Source organism: Prosopis cineraria, unplaced genomic scaffold (assembly GCF_029017545.1).
Source record: "Prosopis cineraria cultivar Desert tree isolate PC_DT_omini unplaced genomic scaffold, ASM2901754v1 PC13, whole genome shotgun sequence".
Taxonomy (NCBI): domain Eukaryota; kingdom Viridiplantae; phylum Streptophyta; class Magnoliopsida; order Fabales; family Fabaceae; genus Prosopis; species Prosopis cineraria.
Window position 1 is genome coordinate 38,580,678 of NW_026555344.1, and position 25,842 is coordinate 38,606,519.

Below are 25,842 nucleotides of genomic sequence, written 5' to 3' on the forward strand. Positions count from 1 at the left end.
TGTTATCTTTTTAAGATTCAAAATTCATCTCTTGCAACATCAATTAAGTTTTTCTTCTTTCAAACATTTTATAAAATAAAGTTTTAATGATCCTTGTCCAAGTTAAATAGATTCCCTTCCAAAATCACCATAACATATCAACTAAGTTCCAAATCATATAGTTATGCCTTAACTTCTTCGATCCCTTCAACACTTATATAATTACTTTTCTGTCCAACAAATTGATTATATTTTAATGTTTGCCCAACCCCTCTCTGACTCATGTAGCTAAACATTAATCGGGGTGCGCTCGCGAACACACACCACACTTGCTCTCTCAAGTGATCCACAACTCTTCTATTACCCATTTCATCATGTATCTCAAAATTAAATAATCAAACAACACCAAGGTTTATAATTTATCAACCACACAACTCTTAAGAGTTTAGCTAACCATGTATTAGCTTCACAATCAATTCCTCCGCAAAGCTGAAGTTAAGTTAATGAATCATTAACACCCAAAACAGCGAAGACATGAGCAGAGAAGGAGAAGAAGAAGAGGCCTGCGACACTACACAAGTAGGAGGAAGCTGAAGGAGAAGGTCCGATGCACTCCTTCACAGCACCAAGAACATAGGAGGGAGAGAACTGAAATTAAAGCCCACACACACACACACACCCACCCCAGACGATATATATGTTGCAACAGGGGAGAGGGAAGTGATTGAAGGCACACCCAGGAGAACTCGTGATTCAACCTCCTAGTAGTGGCGGATAGAGCTTCTGTACTCACCGACATCGGCAACGGCTGAAGACGGAAGGCAAATTTTTTTTGTATCCGGAACCCCTCTCACACTCTCCACAGATTCTGATGGGGGAAAAATGAGTCGAGGAAGAAAGAAAATATCTGATTGTTCTTACAAGGGCATAACAGTAATTTTTGAGGAGGTCAAGAAAAATAAAGAAAATCCCACCCTTTGCACCCCGGTGGATTCAGACCCAAAACCTGGTGAGATAACACGAATACAATCTCCAGCCCCTTTATGTGTTTGCTCCAGAATTAACAAAAAAAAAAAAAAATCAATTAAAACACCCTACTGTATATTTTAATTTTTCTTAAAATTCTTGGATTATTATATATCAAGTTTAATTTTACTTAAATTTCTGGGTTATTAGTCTTTTTTGGGCCTGAATTTCTGAGTTATTACAAACAGGGCACATTAATGCCAGCCACACGTTCTTACTAATTAATTCTTGAAAGAGAAATCTCAACTAAACTTAGATGTTTTTATCTATATATCAATATCTAAACTTATAACTGACCCGGCTTTTAAAAATTTAAAACTAATTGATATTCGATTGTTAAAAAAAGTAATTTATTATTTAGTGATCTTATAAAAAATATAAATTATTTTACGATTTAGTTATAATTATAAAAATTATTACTTGTACATAAATACATGATGAAAAGCATAAGTTTTTACACGTCTGGTAGTGATATTCTCTTTACTTATTCTATTTAAAATTACATATTTTTTTTGCATGCTCACCCTTATTTAGTAGAGTGTCTCAACTAAAAAATCTCATTAAAGACACCCTTTTATTGAGGATTTTTTTGAAAATAATTGTCATTTACCTCTTGAAATTAAAGACTTAATATTCGTTTAACCACTTTAAAAATATCTTATAATATTAAAAAAAAGGTATGAAACACACGTCATCTTTAAGTTTTTAAAAAATAAATATTAATGATCCGATATTTATCTTTATTTATTAGGCAGCGAAAACCTATTATTGAACAACTTGCCTATCATCTTGGATTTGAACTTAGCAAGTGATGTAAAATTAAAGTAACAAATCTCAAATTTCTTTGAAGGAAAAACACACATATAAAGAGTGTTTTGATTGTGATGATTTGTTTTGAAATTTTAGAGGAAAATGTATCATTTTTAAGCATAGATGAAATCCAATGACTATTATTGAGATACTGAGTAAGCAGAATTAAGCCCTGATGTACACAAAAATGTTTCACCACAAGTATACAAGTCAATATGCAATAAATTGGTGTGTCAAGATTGATCTCATGAAAAATCAATCAAAATAGCAATTAGCTAATAAAGTTTCCATTTCTATTTAAGTTGAGCAAAACAAATATGGATTTGATTTTTTGCAAAATAAAAATTGAAGTTATATAAATTTACTAAAATAAAAGTTCTAACAATCACAAAAAATTAAAGCATCTTAGGATGGGTAATTTCTTCTTCAATTTATGGAGCATGTAATTATTCAAATAAATTCATTTAATATTAATTTGTCAATCTGGAGTATTAATAAGAATAATTATTTGTCAATTAATTAATCCCCTCTCCTAAGTTAAAAATGATATTCCTAACACAAATACTCAAAAGGCAAAAAGCATAAATCTACTTTAATGCAATTATATGGGTCTAACAGATATATTCATATTCTATTGACAAATTAGAATAAGTTCTAATTCCACATTACTTCATCCAATGATCTAATTTAGATTTTTCTTTTCCAAAACAAAACCCAAACCCTCACATTCATGCTCAATGATGGCCAAGAATGAAGTAGACAAATAAGGACAATATTAAGTTAAGAAAACTAACATTATTAAGCTCAAATAAATAATTTAAACATGCTATAATTCAATAATCAATTCATGACTGACATAGATTAAGAGAAAACAGCCAAACATGGCTATAATAACAGCATTTAGTAATACATACATCAAACTAAAGAGAAGAACGATAAGAAATTGTTAATCAAAGCAATCTTTAGCTCTGCGCTTAATTTTTCACTAAGCCCAAACTTTCCCAAAGCTTACTTTGGCTTCTGTCCTTTACCATGGGCTTTTTGTGGCCATTAAAGACGAGGATTGATTGAAAATGAGCCCCCAAAACTCTTAAGATTCATTGAAGATTAAAACTATACATTCTACAAAAATTTTTGTTTTACTGTAGCAAACATGATCTATACAAAATTTCTGTTTAAAGTTGCCTTCTTGTACTTGGGCTTTGAAATTTTCACTAGAGCCTCCCTACATGTATAAAGTCCAAAACTAATATTAAAATTGGTCCACTAACTTTTAACCACAATTCCATATCCATTCTTATATATAATCATCCACTTAGTCATATTTTTCCTAACAAATTCAAAGAGATGACTTTCAATTTTATTAAAAATACCGGTAAATTTAGTAAAATATCATAAGTCATTAAGTTACTCACCGAACTCAGATTCATAATATTAAATGGACAGTAACGATTATATATGTTGATGTAACTGTAAGTGTAATGCAAAGCACATTTCCAATCCTAATATGTATACACAGAGGCGGAGCCAGAAATTTTAATTGGAGGGGCCAAAATTGCAAAGTAAAAATATTCATATAAAAAATTTCAATAATTTGGCTATTGCAAAAATAAGTAACTTTTTTTATAAAACCTTTCCAACCGTAATCTTTAGCCTTTTGAATAAGTAATATTGGTGGATATCAAATACATAGAATTCCGGTATCTTGATATTTTTATTACAACACTTGATAAAGTTTATTAGTAATTTCTATAATTATCCAAATGTAAAATGAATGCAAAATATGAATTCTTTAGGAGTATATTCAAGTTTTGACAGAATGAAAGTACATCAATTACTTCTTTATTTACAACATGAGCTATTTATAAATGATGGGCTAAAAAATGCACATAATATTTTTGAGGGTCAAAAATATGTAATTCCTATATTTATTTAAAAAAATTAAAAAATTGGGGCCGGTCTCCACCACTGTGTATCCATAATTAAGGTTTACCAGCACCGAACGGATCATAACCGCCTTTTGGAAGGAACCATCTTGGGTGCTCATCACATGGTGCTCATCAAGGGTGATGTAATTTGAACCATTCAGATTTTTAATCTGGATGGTCCAGTTTTAAAAAAATAATTTAATATTTTATTTCATATTTTTAAAAATAAAAATTTATAAAAATTATAAAAAAATTTAATAAATATTTTTTTACTAATCTAAGTCTATATTTAACTTATAGTGTCTAATTTAATATTAAAATTTTTATATTTTTATATATTGCCTATACAGATGTATTCTGCACAATTTAAATTTAAAAATTTTAATTTGTAATTTTTTAAAAAATATTTTTTAAAATTTATAATTAAAATATTATATATTTTATTTTTTAATATTCTATTCATCAAAATAAAGAAACTTTAAATTTGACCCTTGCAGATAAACATTTGATATCGAATATAGATTTTTTATAATACATGTAGATAGTCAATTTAAAAATTATAATATTAAATTAAATTATCTAAATTAAATTAATACTATTCAGGTTAATGGCCAACCTATTTATAAAAAATTATAAGTTTTTATTTTAATAAATATAAATTTAAATTAAAAAAACTGGGCCATTCAGATTTAATTTGAATGGCCAGATTTATTTGCATGGATGAGCACCGCGGTGCCCAGCAACGAAGACGGACCCCCTTTTGGAATTCTTCTGTTTTAAATCCCACCATCTTCCGTACGTATGGCCTCCAACTCATTTTGCCTTCTCCTTCTCTCTATGCTAGCTGCCATGGTATCCCGTCAAGCTTTTCGTCGCTTTCAACCCATCTCACAATGCACCATCCATGAACGACAGAACCAAAGCGTCGTTTCCGACTTGGACGGCACGCTTCTCGTGTCGCCAAGCGCTTTCCCTTACTACATGCTCGTCGCTCTCGAAGCCGGAAGCTTCGTCCGGGGACTCCTCCTCCTCGCTTCTTTCCCCTTCGTGTATTTCACGTACTTCTTCGTCTCCGAAACCGTCGCAATCAAAACTCTCATCTTCATCACCTTCGCCGGACTCAACAGCAGAGACGTGGAACTGGTGTCGAGGTCGGTGTTGCCCAAGTTCTACGCCGAGGACGTCCACCCTGACACATGGCGGGTGTTCAATTCGTTCGGGAGGAGGTACGTCGTGACGGCGAGTCCGAGGTTGATGGTGGAGCCGTTTGCGAAGACGCTTCTAGAGACAGATAAGGTTGTAGGGACAGAGCTGAAAGCCACGAAATCTGGGAGAACACTGACAGGACTTGTTAAGGAACCAGGAGTACTGGTTGGTGAGCAAAAGAAAGCAGCTGTTATCGAGGAATTTGGGTCCAAATTGCCAGACCTGGCACTGGGAGACAGTGAATCTGACTATGACTTCATGTCAATTTGCAAGGTAAATACATGTAATCACTACGTATACTCTTATTAACCATCGAGTCTCAGGACATGTTGGACAGATATTCTTTCGTTTCACATTATTAATCATATATATATATATATATATATATGTCAGAAGGGAAACACAACAGGTGGCGAAAGGACTAAAGAACCACTTATATATATATATATTATGGATTTTGCTCCTGTGCAGGAAGGATGGAGAGTGCCAAGAACAAAGTGCGAGCCACTGCCACGGAACAAGCTTTTAAGGCCAATTATATTTCATGAAGGACGTTTTGTACATAGGCCAACCCCTCTAAAGGCACTATTAACCTTCCTATGGCTGCCAATAGGTATCATACTCTCTATCTTAAGGGTATTTCTCACAATCCCATTTCCCAAAAAAGTCTCTCGGTATATGTTCAAGCTTCTTGGTGTCAAAATCATCGTCAAGGGCACCCCACCGCTTCCCCAGAAGAAAGGCCAAAGTGGTGTCCTATTCGTCTGCAATCATCGTTCGGTGGTTGACCCCGTGATGATTGCATTTTCTCTGAAGAGAAAACTCAGTTGTGTATCCTACAGCGTAAGTAAGTTCAGTGAAATGATATCGCCAGTAAAAACTTTTGCTTTGTCAAGAGAAAGAGAAAAAGATGCAGAAAGTATAAAAAGACTGCTTCAGGAAGGTGACCTACTGATTTTCCCTGAAGGAACCACATGCAGAGAACCGTTTCTGTTAAGGTTCAGTGCTCTTTTTGCTGAATTAAGTGATAGGATTGTTCCTGTGGCAATTAATCTGAAGCAGACTGTGTTCTACGGGACCACGGTTCGAGGGCATAAGTTATTGGACCCTTACTTTGTATTAATGAACCCTATGCCTGCCTGTGAGATCACTTTTCTGAACCAGCTTCCCGTTGAGCTCACATGCAAGGGAGGGAAATCCAGTTTTGAAGTTGCAAATTATATTCAAAGAACTCTTGCAGAGACGTTAGGGTTCGAGTGTACGAGCCTGACGAGGAAAGATAAGTATGCTTTGCTTGATGGAACAGATGGGCGTGTTCGATCGAAGACGGAGAATAAAAAGGCTTGAATGTTAGAAACGCATACAATATTGGATAAGAGAGTACATGATTGAGACTATTTTCTGTTAAGGTTCAGCAAGAGTGTTGGTGATTATTATTTTGGATTTTGATTGTATATTCAGCGTGTTTCTAAATGTTTGAGACTGCACACACACACACACACACACACACACACACACACACACACACACGTATACATATGTAGCACTAAAAACATTTTCGATTGTGACAGAATAATTACTATCTGTATGAATGTACGTGTATTTATGTTTTTTTTAATTGTCATACAGTACAAACTATATTCATACACACACACACACACACACACATATATATGTTATTCATACATATATATATATATATATATGCACAGTTTAAATGTTGGGTTCAGTTAATACGGAAGAGTACGTGTCAGTGGCTTTGAGATTTTACATGAGGAGATTTTCATCTGAACGTTGAAACTATCAAAGTCATTTACCCATAAATATATATATATATATATATATATAGACTATAGGCTGATATGGAGATGGGATAGATTCTTGGTGGGGAAGGGGAGAGAGAAGGTGGATATTTCTTGTCACAAGAGTTCGTCCAATCATGATCCATTTTCTTTCTCGTTTTGTTTTTCTGGTCACTCCAACTTGATTATTTGATAACATATATTGCTGGCCTTACTTATCTTTTCCAATCGGATTAACGTTGAATTGATTTTGTGGCCAGATGGAAGAAATATGAGGGAGAGGGTATATTGGACTTAACTACAAAACCTATATGTATATGCATATCGTTGCTTCTTGTTATTACATCATAAACCTAATATGACTGAAAGCTTATAACAGCCCAATGTATAACCTCGTCAGAGTATGCAATGTTTTCAGTGGGTGGAATAAGGGAACATAAAATACTTTACTTTATCAATTATTACTTGAGTTATCACTTTTATTTTTTTGTTTTAATCTCTGACATTAAAATTAAGATTTTGGTCCATTAGTTTTGATATCTAAGCTATTACCTACATCCTAAATTATAAGATACTTTTAAATGAGTTTCTTCATCTTAAAATATAAGACAATTTAAATAAATTAAAGTTTTATTAAATGTAACAATTTTAATATTATCTTTTATATCTCTATAATTAATTTCTGTCTTTTTCTTTTCAATATATTAAAATATGAGTATTTTTGAAAGCTTATATTTTTGTTTTAAAAAAATAAGGTTGTTAAGTGTATTTAATAAAGTTTATTAATATGTAAGATTTTATCTGAAAGTGTTTTAAAATTTAGGACGCGTGAATACTTAATTAGCAATAATGTCTTGATAGCCGTAAATTTATTAAAGATGGTAATAAGGTATACGGATCTAGAAGTCCTGAGGTTGAGGAGTCACTAGTTGGCATTATCGCCGTCAGTCTCCATCTGTTTTATTTCAAAGTGTCTGCCCGCACAAGATGCTTTAAAGAAATTTTTTAATTATAAAGTTCACAGAGTTGATGAAAAGCAAAATAACCAGTGTTACTAGAATCGGATCAGACTGGCCGGTTCAACCGAAAACTGGTCCCAAGTCCGGTCCGGTCATCACAAAAAACCGGAAAGTTCAATAACCGGCATAGCCGGCCACGAACTGATAAAACCGGCCAAAACTAGGCAAGAACCGGTTATATTATTTTTTAATTTTTTTATTTTTAATTCATATTTTAAAATTATAATTTATACATATTTATACCTAATAAGCATTATGAAATAAAAAAATGTATGAAATATGTATAAATTATGTATATGTGTATATATTTTAAAGTTATAAATTATGAATTATGAAACAATTGTATATGTTTTGGATGAAAATAATATAATATTGATGGATTTTATATTTTTTATTGTATATTATTTTGTTTGAAATTTAAATATTCATTTTTGTTACTATATATGACTATTTCTTTCTATTTTAAATATATAATATTTAAAATATATCAATTGATTTATGACCGGTTGGACCACGGTTCAAACCGCGGTCCGACCATTGAACTGTGAATCAGTACCTTAATCAGTTCGATGACCGGTTTGATTTTCATAACATTGAAAATAACATATATATATATATATATGTGTGTGTGTGTGTGTGTGTGTGTGTGTGTGAATTGCCAAGGCTTCCTTTAAAATAGATAGATAGGTTAAAGTCACGTAAGGTCTAAGGCTATTTCAGTCCTTAAGGTGATGAGAAGAGAGAGAGAAGGGAGGATTTTCTTTTTTTTTGGGGTGTTGTTGTTTGGTTTGGGATTCCTCAAAAGCCCATTTTGAGGTTTTTTTTTAAATTTTTATTTCACATGCCTTTTTTCATTAAAAATAATCATGTTTAAAATAAGAGACATTAGATATGAATATCTTTTCTAGTAAAAATTTAAACCTTATTAGTTCATTACATTGTAAAAGATTAACTGACTTCTTCTCCTGGATCCAATCTTGTTAATAATACACATTGTGGTTATGATTTAGCGTTTGTCATTGTTTCAAAATATTTTGTGGTTCAGACGTTATGGAAGTTGGCTAAAAAGCTTCCATTGTTGCTTGCATTATGTCGTTTTTAATAAACAACAATGAAAGTAAAACATTGCATAATGTGGAGGGTAGCAGCGGTGGGATTCATTGCATAATTTCATGTATATTATAAAACATTTAAAAAAATTAAAATAATGTGTGACCACAAATATGAACCATCTAAATTAAAAATTTACGGTTGAGATTTAATATTATTTTATTTTTATGTTTTTAATCATTTTTTAATAGATGTCAAATCTAAAATGAAAATGATCTTTTAATTATCACCGTGTGAAAAATGGATAAAAAATTCTAAATTAACACGAGATTAGTGTGACCAAAACTGGACTTCAATCCAAAAATGCATTCACAAAAGTAAACGCATGCACTAAATTCACGTGTTAATTAACAAAGTGGTTACGGGATTGCTTTCAGACATTTGAGCACCGAAACATGAATGTAGTTAATTTTACTGGCCTGGCAGTGACATTTGAGCAAACACTTGTCCTCAGTAGTCATGAAAGACGATTGCATATTGAATTCTTTGGTCCCCGAAATATATATCGATTAGATCTGCCATCAAGCAGCTATAACAAGATCCCAAGAATATTGATTAGTTGTTTTCGTCTTAATAACGAACACTAGTGGACCCTTCTTTCTCTTCTCTTCATACTCTTTCATTGTTTTTTAATACATGGCTACAGCAAGCTATATAAAAAAATTAAGATCTAGTCATGTCTAAAGCCAAGAGGCTTCTACAAGCATGTGGAGAGACATCAAAGATTATAGCATCAAAATTATCGTGAGATATGCCGTGGGCTAAGCAATTAACACATCTATTTGAATCTTTATAAACATGATGAAACTCTTTCCTCTCTTGGGACAAAAGAAAACAAGTGTACTTTAATTTGTGCAGCAATTCGCCCATGCATCTCACTAATAAAGAAGTTCAAAATATATATATAGGTGTCATTATTGTGAACGGAGAGTGGCTGTCCAAAATTAGGAGAGATAATATAAATGGATGATGAGTAATAATGGAGAATATCATATTTTAATTCAAAAGCTCAAGACTTAAAGTTTATGGATCTTTTCATTTTATTATATATTAATTATTAAGGTCAAGTTAATATATCTGACATGGAACTTCTCACATCTACTCAAATTACACGTATAAATTCCAATCGTCATTATTGAAGAACATACTAAGGATAATATATGTAAGGAAACCATATATATTTCCCTTTGCCTCTTGATGATGATCAGAAGTTAAAGTGGGCTAGTGATGATGTTGAATGAAATAATGCAGCTGTTGGGTGTTGATGACCTCCAACTACCCCGACGCCTCTATACAACTGCCCTTTTTATGTACTTCCAAACACCACCTGTACACACACATACACACACACTTATCCCCAAATTACTATCCACGCCACACGCGACTTGCCATATGTCTTTTTTATATTGATAAAGTTAATTATTCTTTGTTGGTGACGCTTCTTTGATTCTTCAATTATTCACCTTCATGACGTAATGTTTTCCCCTAAAGCAACCACTTGTACAGAACCATTTCTATATACGTTGGGGTTCAGTGCCCTTTCTGCAGAATTAACTAACTGATGATAGGATCGTTCAGTAGATTGTGTTCTATGGGACAACGGTTTGCAGGCATATATAAGTTATTGGACCCTGACTTCGTGTTAACAAACCCTATCCCTACTTCTTTTGAGATTAATGAATGTCGCAGCATCACAAACTTGTATAATTTTCTAGAATTACCGTTAAACAAGTTAAAAAAGATTAATTTGTAAACTTTGAGTAGTAGCTCTGCACCTTCATCAATTTTTTATCTCCAATTTAATTTTGCCAATTTTTTCTTGTGAAAGCGTTAATGATTATTGAAGACCTTGAATTATTGAGATGTAGGACCACAATCTTTTTTTGCAAATTAAAACAAGTAGTTATTAAAATAACCAATAGGGATCGTTCATGAATTTAAAAAAACTTAGTCATAGATTTGAAGAAGGTTACCTATGAATTAATAAAAAGTCAATTATGAATAGATATAGTCACGAATTTGAACATTAATATCACTATGAATTCATGAAAAGTTAATAATGAATAGAATACATATAGTTTCATAAACTTATACATCATCATTTATTATTTATGGACAGTTAGTTGTGAGTTTAATAAATGTTACTTATAAATCAACTAACCATTAGTTGTTAATGGATGAATAATTTTTTATGAACAGATGTATCGTCATTTGTAAATTTAAGAACAATCACTCGTAAATCGATCTTTGAAATGTCTTAATTATAATAATTTAGGAGAACATAAGAAATTAGCATGAGTGCAGATTGGCCATTGCTAAATATAGTCTTAGTCAAGATGATGACTGTAAAATTCTCAAGAACCCTCCCATTGGAATTTCTGAGTGACTTTATTGAGATGTAATGGATCACAGTGATCCTTATTTGGTTTCTATTTAAATAGAATCTGGGCATGAGCCTCACTTTAAATAAAAATAAATAATTTGGGAAAACAACAATTGAAGATCTTATAAGGAAATTGATATAAAATAAAATATTGGAGTTGTAAATTCTTAAAGCTTCAATTGTAAATTCTTCCTAAATATATGATTTAGAGACCTTCTATATATTTTAAAATATACATTTACAACTGACTTTTCATAAATTCATAAATTTATAAATGATTATTTTTAAAGTTATTAGTAACAATGCATAAATTCATAAAACTATCACTACAAAAAAAATTAATTTTCAGTGGCGATAAAAGTTGTCGGTGAAAGTTCAAAAGTTGGTTGTGACAAAAAGTTATTACAATATCATCACAAGAACTTTTGTCGCTAATTTTATCTTGTGATAATAATAATAATAGTCACTGTAGAAGGGGAAAATCATTGTCACTAAAAAGGTAGTCGCTGATGAAAGTTAAGTATAACATCTCAATTTAAATTTTAAGAGTTACTTAGAGTTAATAAAAAGAGAAGACATAACTTTTGATTCCTGCATTTTACTTATATTTTGTTATAGGTTCCTACATTTTTTTTCAGTGTTATAGGTCCACATATTTTTGTTTTCCAGTGTTTTAAGTCCTCCAAAATCCCTATACTTTATTTATGTAGGGATTTAGAATACCAAAGAGTAAAAAGGTAGAAACCTAAAATACTGACAAAAATGTAAGGATCTATAGCAAAACGCGGGTAAAATATAGGGACCTAAAGTTTTATTTTCTCTGATAAAAATTTTCCTAAATTGTGCAAGTAAATAAAGAGTTGGAAACGCTGATCAGAAAAAGATTGATGAGTTTTCATATTCTTGCATGTGAGAAGATGGATTGGGCACATACCTCATGCTAGACAATTTTCACGTAATTCCGTAATTAAATAGAAGAACATTGTGATTAATTAGGCACAAAATTAAAAGCTTGGTCTGCTCAAAAGACAGGAGTTAGTGGATACAGGATAGTTGCATTATCAAATTGGTTCATTCATATTTAATTTGTCATCAGGAGCTCACATGGCCTCTTAATTTTTGACTGCAATTTAGATATTGGAAAGGTAATCTCATTCTCGACAACAATTTTGTCATCTCGAAATCTAAAATAACTAATGCTCAGTTAAATGTTTCTTTTGTGTGTACGTGTATTGCCTGTTCCGGTTAAACTTTTTGTCAATGGAAGATATTGTTAAACATCATGCTTAGCTTGTTTGAGCCTCCTGAATTCAATCCATAGACTTCAAACAAAATTGTACTTAACATATACTCTCCCTCCACAAAAAAAAAAAAAGAAGCTCTGAAAGAGTAAAAATAAATGCTCCAATAGTCATTTTTTGTAATAGTATATTGAGTTAATAAATTTTAATTTTTTTTAATTGTAGTGAAACATATTGAAAGTAACTTATATGTAAGAGTAGATGGAGTATACACATTAATGAATCATATATGATCAAGCAATATCATATAGCCTATGAAAAAAGGATTTGAATCTGATAAGTGGCTTAAATTTCACTAATTCAATGAGTATTTTAATTATATCCATTTAATTTTATCAACAATTAAAAATTATCTAGATATATTTCCTTCTAAAAAATCAAAACAATCCTCATAATCAGAATACTTTTTGTACATGTTGTCTCCTATAAAATTTTGAAATTTGATGTTTTCTAAATATTATATGAGATAAAATCTCTTAAAACTGTTCGATTAAATCGAGAAAATGTTATCATATCAAGTAATACATTTGAGTGCCACTCGATCTCACTAGATGCAAATGAAATGATGGTCGTGTATGTAAGAAATGAAGGTTGATTACATGGGAAATGAGAGAAGGAGATGATTACTTATTGAGTGGAGAAGGGGGAATGAAAAAGTTGGCTAATTAATTCAAGGAGATGCAGATATCCGTTGTTGGGTATTCATCTCAATTCTCATACGACTCTGATCCCTCTTCACAACTGTCGAAAGAATATTGGATGTATAAAACATGCCATAAATATGCTTCTTACAAATACATTAGGTCCACTGGCAGATTTCTGTCTCTTTGATTTGTACGTGGCCTTTCCGTGAGTGACACTTCTTTAAATTCATAAATTTACCCCTCCCAATTTATCAACTACTTTACATGTTCATTAAAGATTTTAATTAATTTTTTGATAATTTTTTAAAATTTTAAAATTACACTCATTAAAATTCGTTAATTGGAATAGCTTTTTAGTTGGTTTAGAGGTTGATTGATTATTTTAAAAATATCAAAAATAAAAAAATAGTACTTCTGTTTTTTTTACCTGAAAAAAACAGTACTTCCACACTTATTTTTAAGAGATAACGTAAGTAATATTATTTCTATCTCAAATTATAAAATATTTTTAAGAAAAATGTGGTATCCTAAAATATAAGATATTTTCATAAAAATAAAATTTTATTAATAATATTTTTTTAATATTATCCTTTCAATATATATTTTCACTCTTTAATATTCTTTTATAATTGGAATATTAAATTAAGGGGATTTTGTGAAAATTCATATTTTTGTTTTGAAAAATTAAAGTTATAAAATGTATTTAATGAATTTTCTTGATAAGTGTAATTTTATTTAAAAATATTTTATAATTTGGGATCGAGGAACTATTTAAAAGGAAAAAACAATACTTTAATTAGAGGAATTAGGTCTTACAGTAAAGACTATGAAGAGGGGAGGGGCTAAATTATAAAAAAGTAGTGGAGGAAGTATTTGGTAACTTCGCCATTAATTAATAAGATTTAACTGATTAGATTTAACCAATGCGTTTCCCCTCAATTGTCGGGATAGATTTACCATTTTAGACTAGCTCAATATTCTGACTTACTTATTGAGACATGTTACTTATTGGATAGAAATTTTTTAATCCGAGTTTGAATTTAAATTCCAATATTAAGAAAAAGAGAAAAATATTAACGAAATGATTCTAATACTGTTGACTTCTTCAGAATGAGATGATGATCAGAAATATCAGAGATGATTTAATTGGCTGTTCAGAAGTAAGTAAGCCGGGTTGCATAAAACGTCAATGGTACAGCAAATCAATAACTACCACGTCATAATTCATGGTATAGGGACATCAAAGCTGTGTTTCATGGACCTTCCTGGATGCATCGGCCAAAACAGACAAAAACAAAAGGAAAATTCATTGAACAATCTCACCCTCTTCGCGTGATCGACACCAATCCTGTCCAGATCAAATCTGTATGTACATATATATATATATATAGTTGAGATATGATATTGATTTTTTTAATCTTTATTAAATTTTCATTTCACTGTACAATTTTTGAATGTGAGTTATCTAAATTAAATTTAAACGGGGTAGACCTCACCGCAACGATCAACGGTCATCGCTAAGTACGCCGAGTCTTCTCTTTCCTTTCTAATTCCTCGCTTCAGCCCGCAAGCTAAGTGAGTTTTATCATCTGGATTTGACTTGTGATTCGCACCACAGTGTTTATCAGTGTGATAAAATTTAAACCGTTTAGACTATACGGAGTATACTTAAATAGTCAATATATAACAAATATAAAAATTTTAATATTAAATTAAAATTTTTAAATTAAACCTAGACCAAATTAAAAATAAAAAAATTTATTAAAATTATTTTATAATTTTTAATATAATAATACTTTAAACTTGGACCCTAGATGAACATCCAAGGATTTCTTCTTCCTCCCCTCATAGCCAACCTCCATAGCCTATACTCACATTGCCACCTTCTTCTCTCTTTGCCATAGTTGCCATGGGAGCTTTTCGTCGTCCATTCCAACCCATCAAAGAGTGCACGACCAATGAACGACAGAAACAAACTGTCGTTTCTGACTTAGACGGCACGCTTCTCTTGTCGTGAAGCGCTTTCCCTTACTACATACTTGTAACTCTCGAAGCCCAAAGCTTCCTCTGGGGACTCCTCCTCGCTTCCGTCCCCTTCGTGTATTTCACATACTTGTTCGTCTTTGAAATCATGGCAATTAAAACTCTCATCTTCATCTCCTTTGCCGGACTCAAGACTAGAGACTTGGGGCTAGTGTCGAGGTTAGTGTTGCCCAAATTCTATGCCGATGACATCTACTTGGAGACATGGCGGGCGTTCAATTAGTTTGGAAAGAGGCACACCGTGACGGCGAGTTCGATGTTGATGGTGGAGCCTTTCATAAAGAGGTTTCTTGAGGCCGACAAGGTCGTTGGGACAGAGCTGAAAGTGAAAAAATCTGGGAGGGCACTAATAGGACTTGTTAAGTTCACGGATTATGTTGCTAAGATGCTTTCGCATAGGAGCATTTAGCTTTAGCTTGTAAGTGTAAAACTTAATTATAAGCCTTCTCAGTTTGATGGTTGAGCTACCACCAAACTTCTCTTTTAAGGCGCCCCACATGGCTTGGGTAGTAGAGTGCTTCTCAAATTTGCACATCAGATCGTCCGCCATAGCACTTAAAAATGTTATTCGTGCGATGCTATTTTTTCGTTTCCATGCCGCAAATGCCTATTAGTCTCTTTTATGCTAAATCGAGTTTCCTACTTCAGGCTTAGCCATGACCACATTCAGTGGTTTGTTCTTTCAAAATATATGACACTTTATGATGCCAGATATATCCTTGTTTAACTTGTTGCCCTTATTCAATTTAGCAAAAATGCCTTTTGTTGTCATTTTCAGTTTTGAGACAAAACTATCCCATATTAATAGTTTTATATATTAAACCAAGAATAAAATACTCATAAGAAACATACAATGTCTTATATTTGTATTATTCTTTAGAGTGATAACAACTCTATTAGATCAACGATCAGGAGGTTACATTTATATCTTCCATCACATTGATTCTAACAAAATTACTATCATCTATAAAAATTTTTTCAAATATATATTTTTTATAATCATTATATATAGCTCTTAAATGACTTATCACTTTAAAGCTCCCACTTAAATAAAGTATATATAAAGTAATAAAAAAATTATAAAATAACATGCTTCATATATATCATAAATCATCAAAGTTTGAATATAACATAAGTTGACTAAAAATAAATTCTTGAAAAACAAAAAAAAATACTTAACGTACAGACCTAAAAAGACAACTCTTATTTATATCTTTATATTTTTTTTATACTTTAATCCCCTTGATGGCTCTATTCTATAGAGGCTTTCCTGAGTACGACTTGTTTTACTTATTATGTTACACAAGTTCTTTCCTAAATTGTTTGAAAATTTCTCCTATAACCAGGGCTTGTATTTCTTTTATTATGAAGCTTGAATATGCTCTTATTATTGGATAAATTTGATCCGACTCTTTAATTCTTTTAGTTTTTTTTTCTATATTTATGATTATTGAGGCTGTAAAAGGTTGTTTTACATCTTTATCTTCATCTTGAAGATTCTTATCACCCTCTGGTTCATATTTTGGTCCTTCCAACATGCGCACCTTTTTAGGTCCCTCTGGCACATTTTTGATATCAACATTGGGATCCTCTTCAAGATCAGAATCCTTATTTTTAGGTTCATACTCCTCTTTCTCCTCTTTGAGGGGTTCAGGGTCAGAATCATTACTAAAAGGCTCATAATCTAGCTCATCCAGATATTTAATGCTAATGGAATAATTTTGTAGGTTATCAGTGCTGTCAAAAGCCTTTCGCTTCATATTTTCCTAATTTTTTTTTAATGACTAAACTTCTAAAATACACTGAATAATTTAAAAATAAATTCCTATTTTATCTCAAATATAGGTGAATAATATATCCAAATGAAGATCTCGAATTCATGAATTTTTTAAAAACAAACTGTGTCCCAATCTAGTTTTATAAGAGCCTACACGCGCTTCAAGCACATTTATGAATTAAGAAATTTTGAAAAAAATTAAAAAATAAAATATTTCACTCTTGACGGAGGCGCGTGCACTACATGCGTCGCCTTCTCGTGCTCTGGTGATGACATGCCCCAGTGCATTGTGCTCCACGCACCAACAGCTTTTGGGTGGGGTTAATCACGCACAAATGAAGCCTCTCGATGGGTCCCACACTCCACGTGTCCAAATATATATATATAGTTTTTCTTTGAATTCAAATTATTATTAATTTTTATTTATTTATTTTAAAAAAAATTTATTTGATTTTGGGTCGGGGTTTTCTGTACCCGACCCCATGGACCCACAACCCAAAACACACAAAAAAATGTTTTGTTGGGCTTTTGAGCTCAAAACTATTTTTTTATAGGCTTGAGTGAGCTCAGAAGCAAAATTTTTTTAAAAAAATTGAACAACACATCAAAATGACGTGTCACTTTGATGATGACAAAAACAACACATCGTTTCTATCGTCATATACCTCCAACCAGGTTAGCTCGACTTAGTTCCTTCGGCGAGTTGAGTCTGTCGACTTGAAATCTTCTGAAGCCCATATCTCCTCTATCCGATCTCCATTTTTGCACGTTCTTAGTGTCATTTTCTTTATTCTTTTTGAGCTCTACACGTTTATATAATTCTTTTGTCCAAAACACTTAGTTTTAAACACCCATTAGTTACGTTATTACTTTTGGCACTATAGATCACATGCAGAACGTTTATAGCATATAAACATGTTTATTTGGAGAGAATAATGATAAAAACAAAGTAAATATGGACAGCAACAAATTATGTGAAAGAAAAAAAAGTAAATACAGAACTGTTAGATTTGTATGGATATGGATAAACAAATCATCATATGTTCTTCAAACACAAGAAACGCAGCCCAAAAAAACTAATTGCTCTATACCATTATAAGTTTTTGAGGAGGAATCCATACTTGTTAATGTGTGAACAAAGTTACAGACCGAACTTGATTCTTACACTTACAACAAATGCACGCAAAAAAGATGAGAATAGAGGAAAAATTGAGAGAGCGAGTTACTGACTTCTGTTCGTTAACCAAAAATTGAGGGAATTGCCACCCATAAGCGAACGCAAATATGGAAACATGCAGATACGGTTATCTCAGCCATTCCCTCTCAAGCTCAAAAGGTTAAAAATACAAAAGGAAAAAATTACATTTGAGGACCTAAGTAAATTGCACATTGAACCCAAGCTTTTCTCATAATTATGACAAAACCCCATTTCTTAATTTAGGCTTATATTTGGGTTTGATCTACTAAGGGTGGATAACCCAATAGGAAGAAAACAAAAGGAGAAGTGACCTTTATGCACATTATTTTTATGTGTATAAGAATATAATTTCATGGTAGAAAAAATTTAAAAAAGTAGTGTGAAATTAATTTCTGACCATTTATTCATTTTAAAATAATATTATACATTGGAATAACATATTAAGTTGTAAAAAATCACATCATTTACTAATAAAAAAGAGGTGTTGGTTCAAATTATGTTGAAGCATGATAATCCCTAGCTAATTTTTTGGTTGATTCTCCACTCCTTGTTTTGGATGGAAATTAAATAATGAAGGGCCATAAAGTATAGCAAAAAATGAATTTTCTCTCCTCTTCCTCTCTAACATACTTTCCTTTTTTGAAGAAGTTTATCTTTTTAAAAAAGAAAAATAAAATTTTATGTCTTATAAAAAATTAAAACGAGGGAAAATATTAAAAGAAAACTTCAGAAATTCATAAATACAAGTTTAGAGGATTTGCTACCAGTTTATAAAATATTTCCCCTTCCTTTCTCTCTTCTCTGTGTTAAACTGTAATCCTTTCCTACCTTCTAGCTCCTGCCACTGAATCAAACATTGTGTGTGTGTGTGTGTTCCTCTGATCTACCTCATCAGTGCCAAGAACAAAGTGTGAGCCACAACCAAGAAAAAAACTTCTAATCATTCAAGTTATCTTCCATGACGGACGTTTTACTCAGAGGCCAACGCCTTTAATGGCACTTGTGATCTTCCTTTGGCTACTCATTGGCATCATACTCTGCATCTTAAGGGTATATCTCAACAGTCCTTTACCTGAAAAACTCGTCTGGTACCCCTCCAAGCTTCTCCACGTCGGCGTCAGAATCCTTGTTAAGGGCACCCCACCCACTCCCCCAAAGAATGCCCAAACTGGCATCCTATTCGTCTGCAACCACCGTACGGTCGTCGATCCTATAGTTACCGCAGTTGCTCTTAAGAGAAAAGTCAGCTGTGTCACCTACAGCATAAGCAAGTTCAGTGAATTAACATCGCCTATCGAAACCGTTGCTCTGTCCAGAGAAAGAGAGAAAGATGCAGAAAATATAAAGAGGCTGCTTCAGGAAGGTGACCTCGTGATTTTTCCTGAAGAAACCACGTGCAGAGAACCATTTCTGTTAAGGATCAGTGCTCTGTTTGCTCAATTAACTGATAGGATCGTTCCTGTGGCTATTAACACGAAGCAGACTGTGTTCCATGGGACCAAGGTTGGAGGGCATAAGATTTTAGACCCTTACTTTGTGTTCATGAACCCCATGCATGCCTACATTTGATATCACTTTTCTGAACCAGCTTCCCACTGAGCTCACCTGTATGGAAGGGAAGTCCGAGTTTTGAAGTCGCGAATTATATTCAGATGGCTCTTGCGGGGACGTTAGTGTTTGAGTGCACGAGTCTGACGAGAAAAGATAAGTTTGCTGTGCTTGCTGGCAGTGACGGAGCTAGAACCTCAGGGATAAAATATAATTAAAAATAAATAATTTTAATAAATAAAATTTTAAATTCATATATTATAATTATGATTTCATATTTAAAAACATTAAATATGAAATAAAAGTAAAAGATATAAAAAAATTGTTGTGAAAAATTTGGACTTGATATATGAAAATGAAAATAAAAAATAAAGGCATATTCAATATCAGTGAGTTTACAATTTATGTTTAAAATTTACAATTTGTATATATAAAATATTTAAATAGTAGATATAAATGAAAAGTAGGTGGCTTCAGTAATAAATGTAAGGTTGTAAAATATCAAGAATACAGGAGATGTAAAAGATTAAATCGTACACAAGCTACTTGTAAAGATGAGGTATTTCTATTTTTTGATGTAAAATAAAGAGTATTTTATAGAATGAAAAGAAAGCATTAATGGTGCATAAAACTTCCATGGTTTTCAACGTTCAACTGTTTCTAGTCCCCCCCCCCCCCAATTGAAGTGTTCGAGATTTCAATGATGCAAGGCATTAACATTTAACGCCTCATTGCTCGCAAGAAATTACACCCAACTCGGGGGGTGCACTTGCCCCCGGCTTCAACGTGGCTCCGCCACTGCTTGCTGGAACTGATGGTAGGGTTCCTATGAAGGAGAAGAAGAACAAGAAAGCTTGATATATGGTTTGAAAGTTGCCAACAGATTGGATCCCGTTGTCCACCCACTCAATAAATACGTTAATTACTTTTTAAAATAAAGATCTCAATTATTATTAGATTTTTATCAATATTTAAAAATTATTAAGATATACTTCCTTCAAAAATGCATGATAACCCTCACAATTATAACACCTGTCATATAGAATTAATTTGCAATTTGCAATATGATATGCGAGGTGAAATTTGGTGTTTTTTTAGTATTAATAAATGACAAAATATTTAATAGTCGATTAAATAGACGATTGCTATTCGACTCATTGAATGAGTAGATTTCATACCACTTATTACATCCATATCCTCCACCCCTTCTCTTCTTGTTTGCTGGGTCATCTCTATTATTAATTTTTTTTATCTCTTTTTATCTATGACTTTAAAATTAATATATATTGATACTATTTGATTTCAGAGTGAACGTTAAATTAAATATCAAAAATATATAGTGTATCACTATAAATTTACCAATGATATTACTTTCTCTGTTTTTATTCATAGGATAAAATTATCTAATTCTTGCGTATTAAGTAAACTAACTTAAATAATTCATGCCTTAAGCACATTTATATTTTTCCAGTTCTATCCTTATTTAATTTTATTTGCTATCTTTTAATAGGAAAAAAATATTTATAGTAAGTCATTTCATACATTTAATGGGAGCATATCAAGAAAAATATTAAATACTTCTCAAATTTATATTTTTTTTTCTTATAGATAAAAATAGATCATCATCCAAAATTTTATCCAAGCAAGAGTATAATTTTATTAAGGCACTTGATCCTTGTATAATTTTACGGATTATGGGCTTAATTAAGATATATCACTTCATTAGAACATTTTGAATATGACTTGTATTATACTCTAGTTAACACGCGTGATGCTGGTTGTTTGGCTTGCAGCTGTTTTATTTTTAGATGTTGTGTTTGGTATGGGACGGTTGATTTATATCTTTTTATTGTGTAACATTATAAGAGATTTATATAGTGAATTATGTTTTTTTCTATTCTCGCTCTACATTGTCAGGGAAAAAAAAAAACCAACTGAATTGTGTTTGTATATGTCATACTAAAGAATTGAAAAAAAAAATTGAGACCTAAATTTTTGTATATAATAATAACGTTATTTTAATTTTTTATTATTATGGGGTGCGTTTTATTATTTTCAAATATAAAAATGACAATAACTATCTTATCCCGATATTCTCGTTTAATGTTTAACAAGGTTGTAGATTATTAAACTCGTGAATTTAAATAAATTCTTGATAGGGATATAAATTCAAAACCTAAATTTAAATCATAAACTCATAAAAATTTAACTCTATTAATAAATAGCATTTAAAAATATATGATTAAATAATTAAAATATAAAATATGATTACAATTTAATTTAAATATATTTTAAATATAAATTATTGAAATTAAATTCATCTACATTCATATATTATTACACTTAATATAGAAATTTTAAAATAGGGCAACTTATATTGAGTATTTTTTATTCTTTTTTAATTAATATTACTTTTAGTTTTGTTGAGTTTTATTTTTTATTGAATCGGGTCCCACTGCTTCTATGAATCAAGTTTAACATGGTATGCACCTATCTTAGTTAATAAGTTTATGAGCAGGTTGGCACAATTTTATAAGGTAAAAATATAAAAATGATAAACTTGAAAAGCCAACTTGCTAGTTTAACCAAACTTTATTTAATATGATTTTATGAACAAATTAATACAATTTGTAAGATAAAAACATATAAATGATAAATTCAAAAAGTCAACTCAAGAATTTGACAACAATTATATTTAATGTTTATAATCAACATTCTTTGAATTGTGTCTGTGTCTTCTAATTAATAAATTCTATGTAGGGTAACTTTAACTAATTTTAGCAATTGAACTAGTTTTTTTTGATTGTGTTTTGGAATGACAGTTAGGATTCATTCTATATATAATATAATATAATATTGGCTTAAATAAATTCTTTGATTGTGTTGAACAAGAAGCATATTCTTCGATGGGCAGAGACCACAACAATACTCTGTTTTGCTCTGTTTTTCTTTTTCTTTTCCCCTTTTGGTAAAACGGAGGTAATCAAAATAACGTACGTTTGCAACAATTGGGAGAATGTTATTGCAACAGCCGTCCATGACGTGTCCAGTAACGCATTAACATGGCCGATCAGTTTAATAAGTTTGGACCATTGTTTTCAACCATCATTTGGCTATGATTTACGCGTAGTTTCATGACTACTTTATAATATATTTTTCAGTTTGGTTAAGGATATGAACATCTGCACGATGATGACATTTATTTCTTCCTGATGACGATGACTCTGAAAACCCAGGTGCAAATGAAATTGGAAGCAATTTTATTTTATTTTCTTAAAAAAAGTTAGGAGCTTCTTTCTTTTTTTTTCCCCCATACTGCGCATAGTATATATCTTGGGACTACCTCGACTTGAATTGAAGGGCCTTAACGGGGCTCTGATTAATTCAGACTGGACACTTATCAGGCCATTTTAGGCAGCAACAGACAACTTCTTTGGCCGAATATTTAACGCCGCTGCATTCTCAACCAGGACTTAAATTCAAGACTTGTGATCATCTTTGAGCTTCTTTCATTGCTTATGATCTTGATTATGCTGTCACCATTCAGAACTTTCTCTGAATGTTGACTGAACTGATACGGCTTCAAAGAATGTTTGGCCCTTAACCAGCTCATCAAATATTAATACTGTTATGCTATGTGTTAATTAGTCCTTGCTTCAATATTTGAAAATATAAAGATTAACAGATATGGATTAATAGTTCATACTGTCAAAGTTAGTCGGTTTCTAATAGACTATACTCTGTCATAGGTTTCCCAAGGGTTACATACATAGGTACGTATATATGTTAAAATTTATCAACATGTAAATGCCAAACATTATATGATACATGACATCCACTGTGCTGGCCAAAAAAATAAATAAATAAAAGAAAAGACATCCGTTGTACGGACTCTAGAAGCGAACTGCATTTTTCATACTTTATTTATGGGCTATTCAACTTGTTAGAATTTTTTGCAATACATATTGATAGATAAATAAATTATAATATGAGATATATATAGCCAGGCTTGCATATATACATACATTGGCAAAAAAAAAAAAACACATACATATATACATATCAACTAATTAATATTGAGAAAAGCTAGCAATATGGAAACATTTGTTGCAAATATGTGATTACTATTGCTGGTAATTCAAGCTCTGGGCTTATTCTAACCGGCCTTAATTCGAGTTGGTTTTAGTTATATTGGGTTTAAAATACCCAAAAATTTATAATATTTTGGATTTATTTGAGCTTGCCAAAATACTTGAATTATTAAATATTATTTTAATTTTTTTAACCAATTCAATTTTTTATATTTAAAAATAAATATTTTATTTTATTTTATTAATAATAAAAATTTTCTAACATTTAGGCTAAACCCATTTGGCTTTTGGCTTGTCTCAAATTTTTTTGAATTTATTCAGGTAGTCCAATAAGCTTGAAGTAAATAATTTCTTATTAACTTCCAAGCTTGGCTGGTTTGAGGTTTTTTGAGATTATTCAAATTGGTCCAAATTACTGACTCAATTATTATTATATTGCATAGAGAAAATGTAAGGCATTTTATCTATCTGTTTTATTTATTAGTCATTTTTAATTAATTTATAAAAACTAAAAAATAGTTAAAATTTGTTATATTATTAAATTTACCTAATCTTTTTATATGTATTCTTAATTCAAGCAATAAATTCTAACTCAGTTATATTGTACGTATACTTTTCCATCATTCTCTTTACCATGATTATTCAATAATAATGTCCATACTAGATGTACAATTGAAAGGAAATTAATTGCTTCATTTTTTGACCAAGAAAATTAATTGCTTCGTAGATTTTGTAAAATAATTTTTATATAGAGAAACATGGAAAAACTTCTAAAAATGTAACTTATAAGGGGAAAAAAAGGAGCATGAAGAATATTGAAAATCATACGATGCACAAATCATAAACAATGTGACTCCCTAGAATTTAAATTTACATATATGAAGCACATGACCGCAAGTTTAGTCCTATCAAACTTCACCATTATAGACTTTCCATAAAGCAGCCTGGTCTCTGCACGTCAATTAGATAAGATCGCCGCGGGTTGAGCAATTGCCTTGGCTCTCTCTCTCTCTCTCTCTCTCTCTCTCTCATAACATGGTTTTCTTACCTCTCTATCACGCCTTCTGTACGTACGTCGCATCACATGCTCGGTCTCATGTTTTTTTTCAGTTGAAATTTAATTGAAAGATAACTTTACTTGCACAGTAACTAATTTTAAGATAGGATGTAACATGCAAATGATCAGTGTCAATTTCAATAAATCGTCCCCGTCTCAGTTACATGCGTGTCTCTGCCATGCATTGCCCAATCTGATCAAGCATGCATTTGTCAAGACGAGATGTCGCCTGGTTAGGTTTCATATCACATTGCCTGTATGCATGAACCCATCGTCACTACCCCCAAAAAAAAAAAACATTTTGGCAAAGTTTAGAAGTTACTCATTAAAAGTTTTTAACGGCAAAAAAATCATCACTATAACAATCATTGCAAATAATTTTTTTGCAGTGATAATATTTGTCTTTGTTATATTTTTAGTGGCAACAAATGTCGTTTCAAATATTTTTTTGTTACTAAAAGTATTTTTTGTGGCGACAAGTATCACCACTAAAAGTTTTTTTTAAAATAATAATTAATTTTATATCACATCACTCTATCATGGGTGCATCATGTGATATAGTCACCTGCCATATATGCGACAGGTGATGCCACATCACCCCGCCACCTCATGCCATGCCACCATTTTGTGCTACGTCACCCGCCACATGTGTACCTTCTCAAGCTATCTCATGCAACACGTCACCGCCACATGAGCATGTCACCTACCACATATGTGCCTCCTCAAACCACCTCATGCGTCACGTTACTACCATGTGTCATGTCATATATTTATTGTAAAATATAACAAAGTCAAGTTTTGAACTCTTGATCTCTCCCACCTCCAAACCTTAAACATCTCTTTTTTATCCAATTGAACTGAAATATCTGCAATTATCATATGTAAATTCAATATATATTATGTAACTACATACATATATA

General features: G+C 31.5%; 1 protein-coding gene and 1 pseudogene across 1 annotated transcript; both read left to right on the forward strand.

Annotated features, from left to right (window-relative positions):
• Positions 1-4,592: 4,592 nt before the first annotated feature.
• LOC129289765 (glycerol-3-phosphate 2-O-acyltransferase 6-like) lies at positions 4,593-6,476 on the forward strand. Its single transcript, XM_054926520.1, has 2 exons — positions 4,593-5,222; positions 5,421-6,476. Exons 1-2 carry the CDS (start codon positions 4,593-4,595, stop codon positions 6,294-6,296), a joined length of 1,506 nt encoding a protein of 501 aa, XP_054782495.1. The 3' UTR covers positions 6,297-6,476.
• Positions 6,477-15,023: 8,547 nt separating this feature from the next.
• On the forward strand, positions 15,024-19,992 carry LOC129290101 (glycerol-3-phosphate 2-O-acyltransferase 6-like; annotated as a pseudogene).
• The last annotated feature ends 5,850 nt before the right edge of the window (positions 19,993-25,842 follow it).

What these genes read in the sequence shown, in the direction of transcription:
- LOC129289765 (XM_054926520.1), top strand. Translation starts at nt 4,593, where the DNA reads ATGGTATCCCGTCAAGCTTTTCGTCGCTTTCAACCCATCTCACAATGC. An exon ending in ACTTCATGTCAATTTGCAAG is followed by an intron (nt 5,223 to 5,420) that starts GTAAATACATGT and finishes GCTCCTGTGCAG; the next exon opens with GAAGGATGGAGAGTGCCAAG.